This window comes from Rhinopithecus bieti, unplaced genomic scaffold (assembly GCF_001698545.2).
Source record: "Rhinopithecus bieti isolate Rb0 unplaced genomic scaffold, ASM169854v2 scaffold_48368, whole genome shotgun sequence".
Classification (NCBI taxonomy): domain Eukaryota; kingdom Metazoa; phylum Chordata; class Mammalia; order Primates; family Cercopithecidae; genus Rhinopithecus; species Rhinopithecus bieti.
In genome coordinates, this window is record NW_016819103.1 from 1052245 (window position 1) to 1062110 (window position 9866).

The 9866-nt window shown below is 39.4% G+C and overlaps 1 protein-coding gene across 1 annotated transcript in view; it reads left to right on the top strand.

The window, feature by feature from the left end:
• Positions 1-8004, top strand: part of LOC108519321 (Fanconi anemia group D2 protein-like) — a 12332-nt gene extending 4328 nt beyond the window's left edge. The window contains exons 2-3 of the mRNA XM_017858243.1: positions 7246-7333; positions 7878-8004. Of these exons, the coding sequence (XP_017713732.1) occupies positions 7246-7333; positions 7878-7973 (184 nt within the window). The 3' untranslated portion in view covers positions 7974-8004. The remainder of the gene's footprint in view (positions 1-7245; positions 7334-7877) is intronic.
• The last annotated feature ends 1862 nt before the right edge of the window (positions 8005-9866 follow it).

The following is a 9866-nucleotide window of genomic DNA, read 5'->3' on the forward strand; positions in this document are numbered from 1 at the left end:
CTTCCTTCCTTCCTTCCTTCCTTCCTTCCTTCCTTCCTTCCTTCCAACTAAGTCTTGCTCTGTCACCCAGGCTGGAGTACAATCTAGGCTCACTGCAACCTCCACCATCCAGGTTCAAGTGATTCTCCTGCCTCAGCCTCCCGAGTAGCTGAGATTACAGGTGCCTGCCACCACACCCGGCTAAGTTTTATATCTTTAGTAGGGATGGGGTTTCACTATGTTGGCCAGGCTGGTCTCAAACTCCTGACCTCAAGTGATCTGTGCTGCCTTGGCCTCCCAAAGTGCTAGGATTACAGGCATGAGCCACCGCTCCCAGCCTGTTTAAACGTTTTATGGTTGATGGATGTAGGGTATTTCTAGGTTTCACACCTGCAAACAATGCTATCATGAGCATCCTTGTACATTTTTTGTGCATGAACAAGTATTGCTATAAGATAGATTCCTAGAAGGGGAATTGCTGGGTCAGAATGTCAGCACACTGCTAAATTCCCCTCCAAAAGTTGGTGCCAATTCGCACACCCACCAGCAGAGTTCAGCCCTTGATAGAAATAAAGATTCTGCAATGTTTCTCCATTTGTCTCCCTTACAGGCGTTCACACCCAATTATCAGCAGTTTTCATGTTCACAAACAGTTTTCTTCCTGCAATGCAAAACCACCAGCTGGAAGGTTCCATCACATTCCTGTTTGCATTTTGCTTTTCTCCAGGAAGAGGCAGAAGCGATGTAGCCAGGGACACATTTGTATTCTTCAGTAGAAATCTCCCTGCTCCTGGCCCTTCATCCACTGTCTTTTAAATTACTATGGTTTATGAAATTAGAGGCTATTAGGAAGCCCCAGTGTTCTATATAATCGCTTTAGGGTTCTGTTGGAAAGCTTATACCAATGAAATAAACATGTTAGAGAGCCACTTACAAATACAGATAAATGCCTGGTTACTCGAGTGAATATTGGACCTCATTCTTCTGATTTATCTAGCAGTTGTCTTTGTATTCCTTAATAATGACCTTGTTAGGCTAACTTTCACTAGGAGAAGGTTCATCTAATCTGTCTAATCCATTTTTTCAAAAAGCCCTCTTAAAAATTGTCTATAGCTTTAATGCTTTTTTTTTTTTTCCTAATCAGTGTTTAAGTACAGGAGAGAAGAATGTTTGGGAAAAGAAAAATCCAGACTCTTTGATGTGGGATTCCTCAGAGCATTAATATATTAATAAGCATTGTGAATCTCCAAGAGAGAAGCAGAACATGTAGCATTTTCCAATCTCCCAGACTAGGTTTTCCTCCATCCCCTACTCCCTCCACCTTCTCTCTCCGTGTCTTCTGGGATTCATATTCTGTGGCATAAATTTAGGAAGTGCTGGTGCCAAGCACCGCCTTGCTGTCCCAGAAACATCTCAGTGTCCCAAACCAATCAAGACTAATTTTCACGGATCTCTTTTGCCTGAAGGCACCAGGGAATCCTATAGCCTAAGAGAGAGATTGAGAAATTTCTCAACACATGAATTACAATTATAACTTGTGGGTGTAAAAAGCCAAGAATTTCTATGCTTTGGACTCTGAGGATGTCTTTGTTCAGACCCAGAACTGACAAAACTCTAGGTATAATCTTCCTAGACTTACTTCCTAGAAAGTGTTTAGAATGACACTTTCCAAACCTCCAGGGTCTGAATATGTAACCCTTTTGTGAAGTTCTAATTAGGGAAAAGGAGTTAGGCTGTTGGGAGCATGGGAAAGCAAAGAGAGAAAGCAGACAAGCTATGAGTCTGCCTTTCTTTGTGGTCCAGGACACGTAGCCCTCCTGTGCCCAACTTATCACCAGACACCTGCAAGTTAGCTCACTGTAACTTTGGCGTTATCAATACTGCACAAAGCCCTTTTCAGTACACAGCAAAGAACCATCCTATAAAATCTCCAGCAAGTCTTTGTTTCCTTGCAGTCAGCTTCTCTCATGTTGATTCTGCCTGTTGCTCCCTTGCAATGTACTTTCAAACTTTCTCTAATAAATCTGCCTTTCTTTACCTACAACTGTCTTGATAAAGTCTTCTTACCCCCATGCCACTAGCTCAGATAGTTGCCACTTACCCATGAAACCTTTCACCTGGGTGAATTCTTCTCTTTTTGGGGTCCCAAAATATCTTGAGCTTCCTGGGCCTGTTAGGAAGTGACATTCTTTACTTACCACAGATCAGGAACCTTGTAAAGAAACTATGTAGACAAGGTACCAGGCCAATCTTTTGTTTGTTTGTTTGAGACAGGGCCTCCCTCTGTTGTACAGGCTGAGTGCAGTGGTGGTCATAGCTCACTACAGCCTTGAACTCCTAGGCTCAAGCATTTCTCTGCCTCAATCTCTCAAGCAGGTGGGACTAAACATGTATGCCACCACTCCTGGCTTTTTTTTTTTTTTTTTTTTTTTTTGTCGAGACAAGGTCTTGCCATGTTGCCCAGGCTGATCTTGAACACCTGGCCTCAAGTGATCCTCCCATTTTGGCCTTTGAAAGTGCTGGGATTACAGGTGTGAGCCATCATGCCTGACCTAGGCCAGTCTTTTCAAGGGGCTTTTTATTGGCTCTGTGAAGTCAATGTCAATTCCTCAACATAGTCTGGTCATATCTGAAAATAGATCATTCCAGTCAAAGCCTTGGTAACATAACCAGTGTCTCTAATTGTGTCATGTTACAAAAGAAAACAGATTCTTACTGAACTTATATAAATAACTATATTGTCATAAATTAAGAATACTCACAAATAGTTTCTAAATTCCAAATAAAACAGGTAAAGAGAAAGATAACTATTTTAAATTTTGCTGACAAAAGTATACTTTACCCAATTTGTTATAAGCTATGAATAGCTAAAACAAAAAGTTTTTTGACTCTGAAAACAAAATATTAAAAGGATTAGCAATGTTTTTTTAAAAAAGGCTGTGAAAAAATAAGTTTAGTCTTTTATTAGTTTAGTTCAATGTAATTAACCTTGTTCTGCTTGATGTTGAGTTAGTAATCTCTATAAACACATCAGCCTTTTAGAGTCCTGGAAGTTCTTTCCTAGTCTTTTGGTATGATAGCTAAAGTAATCAGAAACCTATATTTAAAAGTCTGTGGCAGAGCGTTTTCTATGATTTTTTTAAAAGAAGCACATTTTGGACTGTAGCTGATCATAAACCACTTTTTGAGGAGAATCAAAGTAAAACAGTAATTGTGGATAGGAAAGACAACATTCATGGTTAAAGACACAATTGTCAAGGAAATTTGATTGTTTTTGTGGCATACTGCAATTAAGCATAACAATCAGAATTATTCCTAATGACAAATACTAAGACATTTCAGAATTTTAGGAATCGTAAACAACTTTGAAACATGTATTAATAGCACACATATATAAATACAACCCAGAGAAAGTTGAACAGCATTTTCTTTTTTTTTTTTTTTTTGAGACAGAGTCTTGCTCTCTCACCCAGGCTAGAATGCAGTGGCACGATCTTGGCTCACTGCAACCTCTGCCTCCTAGGTGCAAGCAATTCTCCTGACTCAACCTCCCCCCATAGTTTGGATTACAGATGTGCACCACCACACCTGGCTAATTTTTGTATTTTTAGTAGAGATTGGGTTTTGGCATGTTGGTCAGTCTGGTCTCAAACTCCTGACCCCAAGTCATCCACCCACCTCGGCCTCCCAAAATGCTGGGATTACAGGTGTGAGCCACTGTGCCTGGCCACTTGTATGATTTAACATACCAAATAAGCTTAATATGTCTCTCTTGGACTTCCAGGGGCCCTAATATCCGAAAGGTTAGTTTGAGGTCAAAAAGATTGAATTTAGAATTCACTGCTGCAAGGGAGGTGGGGCTGGAGATATGCTCTATAAAAACTCTTGAACAACAGATTTGATGAGCTTCTAGGTTGGCAAACACATCAAGATGCTGGAAGGGTGGTGTGCCGGGAGAGGACATGTAAGCCTCACATTCCTTTCTCATACTTTGCCCTGTGTACCTCTTCATCTTGCTGGTAAGTGTTGTTTCCTTGAGTTCTGTGAGCTGTTATTGCAAAATATTAAGCTGGAGGAGAGGGTCATGGGAGCCTTTGATTTGTAGCCAAATTAGACAGAAAAGTGGATAACCTGGAGACCCACTATTCGCAATTGGCATCTAAAGTTGGGGAGGTACAGTTTTGTGAGACTGAACCCTTAACCTGAGGGGTCTGTGCTAACTCCAAGTAGTTAGCATCAGAATTGAATTAAATTGTAGAATACTCAGCTAGTGTCTGGAGAATTGGAGAATTGTTGGTTGGCATTGGAAAACACCCTAGACACCTCTCTGTTAGTAGCTTCTATTTATGAAACACCGAAGTCCTATGAGAGAAGTACCATTATTATAATATTATTTCTGCTTTTAAATTATGTAACAAGATAGACTTTCTGTTGATGTATATAGTTCTGTGAATTTTAATGCATGTAGATTCATGTGAATACCGCTACAATCAGGGTATGAAACAATTCCTTCACCCTCCCCAAAACCTCCCTGTGTTAGCCTTTTGTAGTCCCATCCTCCCTCCCATGCCCCAACCCCAGGCAACCATTGATCTTGACACTATAGTTCTGTCCTTTGTGGAATGTCATAGAATATGTAACCTTTTGAGTCTGGCTTTTGTCATTCAACATAATGCTTTTGAGATTCATTTAAGTTGCTGCATGCATCAATAGTTTATTCCTTTTTATTGCTGCATAGTTTTCCATTGTATTGCTGTACCAGTTTGTCTATCTCTTCACTTGCTGAAGGACGTTTGGGTTGTTTCCAGTTTTTGGTGGTTATGAATAGGGCCACTATAAACATTCATGGATTTTATTTATTTGTTTTGTTTTTTGTTTTTTGAGATAGAGTCTTGCTCTGTTGCCCAGGCTGGAGTGCAGTTTGGCTCACTGCAACCTCTGCCTCCCGGATTCAAGCAATTCTCCTGTCTCAGCCTCCTGAGTAGAGTACCTGGGATGACAGGCGTGTGCCACCACACCTAGCTAATTTTTGTACTTTTTATTTTTTTAGTAGTAGAGATGGGGTTTCACCATGTTAGCCAGGCTCATCTCAAACTCCTGACCTCAAGTGATCCGCCCACCTTGGCCTCCCAAAGTGTTGGGATTACAGACATGAACCACCATGTCCGGCCAAATGGTTTTGATTTTTAATTTTTTTTCTGATGCAGAGTCTCACTCTGTCACCCAGGCTGGAGTGTAGTTGCACGATCTCAGCTCTCTGCAACCTCTGCCTCCCGGGTTCAAGCGATTCTCTTGCCTCAGCCTCCTGAGTAGCTGGGATTACAGGCGTGTGCCACCACACCTGGCAAATTTTTGTATTTTTAGTAGAGATGGGGTTTCATCGTGTTGGTCAGGCTGGTCTCGAACTCCTGACCTCATGATCTGTCCACCTCAGCCTCCCAAAGTGCTGGGATTACAGGCGTGAGCCACTATGCCTGGCCACCAGATGATTTTTTAAATAAACATAGAATTTCATTTCTCCAGGGTAAATATCTAGGATTTGGGTGCGGGACCATTTGGCACATATTTAATTTTATGAGAAACCAACGAACTGCTTTCTGGCATGGCTGACCGTTTTGCATTTCCAGCAGCGGTAGCTGAGCGTTCCAGTTGCCCTGCAGCCTCCCCAGTATTTGCCTTTGTCAGTTATTTTCGCCATTCTAATAGGTGGAATCTCATGGTGGCTTTAACTTGCATTTCCTTAACAGTTGCTAATGTCGAACATCTTTTCATGTGCTTATTGGCTGTCTGTATATTCACCTTGGTGAAGTGTCTGTTCATATCTTTTGCTCATTTTGTTGTTGTCAGTCAGGATTGTTTGTTTTCTTGATGTTGAGTTTTGGGAGTTTTTTATTCTTGATACCAATTCTTTGGCAGATATGTTGTTTACAAATACTTTCTCCCACTCTGTAGCCAATATTTTCATTCTCTTGACAATGTCTGTCACAGAGCAAACATGCATTTTTAATTTTCATTAGGTCCAATTTATCAACAGGAGATAAATTTGCCTGCTAATGACCATGCTTTTTGTGTCATCTCTATGCACTCCCTGCCTAACTGTAGATCACAAATTTTTTCTCCCGTATGTTCTTAAAACTATAATTTTAGGTTTTGCAAACTAACCTATGATCCATTTTGAATTAATTTTTGTATAGGCTGTGTAGTTTAGGTTGTAATATAGGTTGTGCAGTTTAGGTTGAGGCTCATTTTTTTTGCAAATGGATAATTTTTCCAGCACCATTTATTGAAAAGTTAGTCATTCTCCATTGAATTGCCTTCATATCTTTGTGAGAAATCAATTGGTCATATTTTGTGTGGGTGTGTTTCTGGACTCTCTATTCTGTTCCATTGATTTATATTTCTGTCCCCCAACCAGTACTACACCGTCTAGATTAATGAAGATTTATAATGTCTTAAAATTCAGTAGTCTTAAAATTGATATTGCTTCTATTTTATTATTTTTCTGATCCGTAGTCAGACGCGTTATCCATTGCGCCACTGGCTGCGAGCTATTTTATTATTTTTCAAAATTGTTTTGTATTCGCGTTCTTTTGCCTTTCCCATATTTCATTTTATTTTTAATGATGTTATAATTTTTTATTCATTTTATTTTTTTAGAGATGAGGTCTTGCTCTGTTGCTTAGACTAGAATTCAGAGGTGTGATCGTAGCTCAGAGCAATCTCAAACTCCAGGACTCAAGTGATCCTCTTGCTTCAGCCTCTCCCCACTCCCTTTAAAAAAAAAAAAAGAATCAGCTTGTATATATTGTCAATAATCCCTCTGGGATTTTTACTGGAATAATGTTAAATCTATAGACAAATATGAAGAGAATTTACTTCTTTACTATATTGGGTCTTCTAATCCATAAAGATGGTGTATCAGTCTCTCCATCTATTTAGATTTCTTTTGGAGTTGCTTTCTTTTAACACTTTAAATCCCTCATTCCACTTTCTTCTTGTTTGCCTAATTTCTGACAAGATATCAGCTATAATTTTATCCTTGTTCCCTTATAGTTAGGTGTTCTCTCACCCACTCTCCAGCTTCTTTTAAGAGTTTTCTGTCATTGGACTGTTGTCTTAGTTTGGAAGATTCTCAGCCATTATTATAATATGTATTATTTTTTGCAGTCAAAACAATTTTTAAAGAAACATACTATAAATAAGTCATTGTCTGCCCAGCTGTGTTCAAACCATTACACAACTTTTTTCTTTTTCTACCATTCACAGTGACGTATTGATAGAGAATACTTCACTCACTGTCCCAATCCTGGATGTCCTTTCTAGCCTCCGACTTGACCCAAACTTCCTATTGAAGGTAGGAAAGACTCAACTTTCCAGAAGCAGAGCCAGCTTTCCAACCTCCTGGAACAGGTGCTAGTTGTTGTCTTGGAGAAATCTTGTGTAATGAATATTTCATTTTGAAACCATAGTGAATCATAATTGATATCTCTCTTTTTTTATTTTCTCAATGAGTTTCAGATGCTATTCTGTGATAGATTCACAGGTCTATTTTTAAGCAGTAAATTTTGAGTGAAAATCTTCTATATTGTCTGAATCGTACCTACTTCCCATAGGAATAATACTTTTTCTGCCTTACTATAGCCAATTGAGAATTTAGGCTCTAAATGTAAGATAATAGCTCTGTTTCACATTTATTGTCTGTCTGTTTTTGATGAAGCTGTGGTATTAACAACTAAAAGATGATAATTTGGGGAAAAATCTAGAGGTTTTTTTTCCTAAATTACAAGCGGGAAAATTGAGTGAGAGAAGTGATTTTTTTCTAATTTTACCTAACAGTTCAGTACAAGTTGAGGTAGTGACATGAAAACTTATTAAGTCTTTGTGCTTTTAATTTTTAGGTTCGCCAGTTGGTGATGGATAAATTGTCATCTATCAGATTGGAGGATTTACCTGTGACAATAAGTTCATTCTTCGTTCCCATCACACCTAGATAAAGGGACTTAAATTAATAAGTCCCAATTGCTCTTCTCTGTCCCCAGACTAACCGAGGATACTGACTAACCCAGATAGCATTCAGCGAAGAGAATGGAGCTATTCAACAGATTCATTACTCTATATAAGCTGCTATAAGTTACATTTAACTCTTTCTGTGTAGTACCTCACAGAATTCTGAAATTTTGGGTCTGACATTCTATGACATTGCATTAGCTATTCTAATCAACGCTGTATTTCAGAATGTCTTGTCCAACGTTTAAAATTTTTTCTTCCTCAGTCTTTCAGGAGATTGTCATGGCTGAGAGACTGGACTGTACCTACCCACTAGGAATGAGCAGAAAAGCATATTAAAACTAATATTTACTTTCTGCAGGTAATTTCTAAGCTTTGGGAGAAGCTGGATCTGCAACATTGTGTTTTGCCATCATGGTTGCAGGCTTCCCAAGTAAAGTTGAAAAGTAAAGGATGGGCAAGGTAAAGAGCTCATGGATAATTGCCACCTTTTTCTCACATAGGATGTCACAATTTTCTGACATCCCAAAGTCAGAGTTAGAGCTTAATACTTACAACTACAAATAATGGTACTATTATGACATTTACATCTAGTATTGTACAGTGTTTCAAATTACATATATGTGTGTGAGTATGTATGTGTTTATATGTTTTCTTAGTCATTCAGATCAATCCCAGACAGACTACAGTGCAAGTTTATGAGCCATCTTATATGTGAGGTTGTCATTTGCTCCAGGGTACATGGCTACTAAGCAGGAACTCAGGTCTTGTAAGTTCTTTTCTGGTAGGTAAGAGTAATTTTTTTTCTTCTTTGATACTTGTAGTTCCTCAGCAAATCAAGAAAGCAGCATCAGAGCTGTATTATTCTCCTCTTTGATGTAATAAAGTCAGCTATTAGATATGAGAAAACCATTTCAGAAGCCTGGATTAAGGTGAGATCTTTGGAACTTTGATTATCAAGGAGGAAATGAGTGGCAATTAGTGACAGATGTATAACTGAGGTAGATTGAAATAAAAATCTCAAAAGTCATTCGAGTGGAAATGATAGCTCATGGTTGCCATATGGACACGTTGACTCTTGGATGACATAAGGGCTTGCTGAGTAAGGTGAAGCGTGTTTCGCTGATGTGTCGTAATGTTTTTGTGACCGTCTCTTGCTTTTTCAGGCAATTGAAAACACGGCCTCAGTGTCTGAACACAAGGTACTGTTCATGTACTATGCATTTTCAGTATTGCAGACGTAAAAGTAATGACGTTGGCTAGCTTGCCTTCCCCCTTTCTTTCTTTCTTCTCCCTCCAGTCACTCTTTTTTTCTCTTCTCTAGTTGCTCTAATAAACATTAGCTGTCTGGGGAAGATAATCTGAGGGGGTGACTGGCCAGGTAGCCTGCCCCTATTTACTCTGGCTGTAAAATAAGCCTACAGTATCTGTAAGGGGAAATACTAACAGTGTAACCAAGCACATCAAGATGCAGTCAAAGAAGCCAAGTCCCTGATGAGATGAAGAGAATAACCACCTAAGTCTCAGGTCCCTGTATCTGCCTAATTGCCCTTCCTTCCACCCAGCACCACTGTCAAGATAATGGCATTCCATATTTTACTTTACTTTGCCCATGTAGACCTGACTGGAGTAAATCAGTCTGACCACTGTCAAGGCAATGGTACTGGATCTTATGTCTCTATTAATTCTAGAAATATCTTCCATCAAAAAGCCAGATGATTGGCCGGGCACAGTGGCTCACGCCTATAATCCCAGCATTTTGGGAGGCTGAGGCAGGCGGATTGTCTGAGGTCAGGAGTTTGAGACCAGCCTGGCCAATGTAGCGAAAACCTGTCTCTACTAAAATACAAAAAAAAAATTAGCCTGGCCTGGTGGCACAT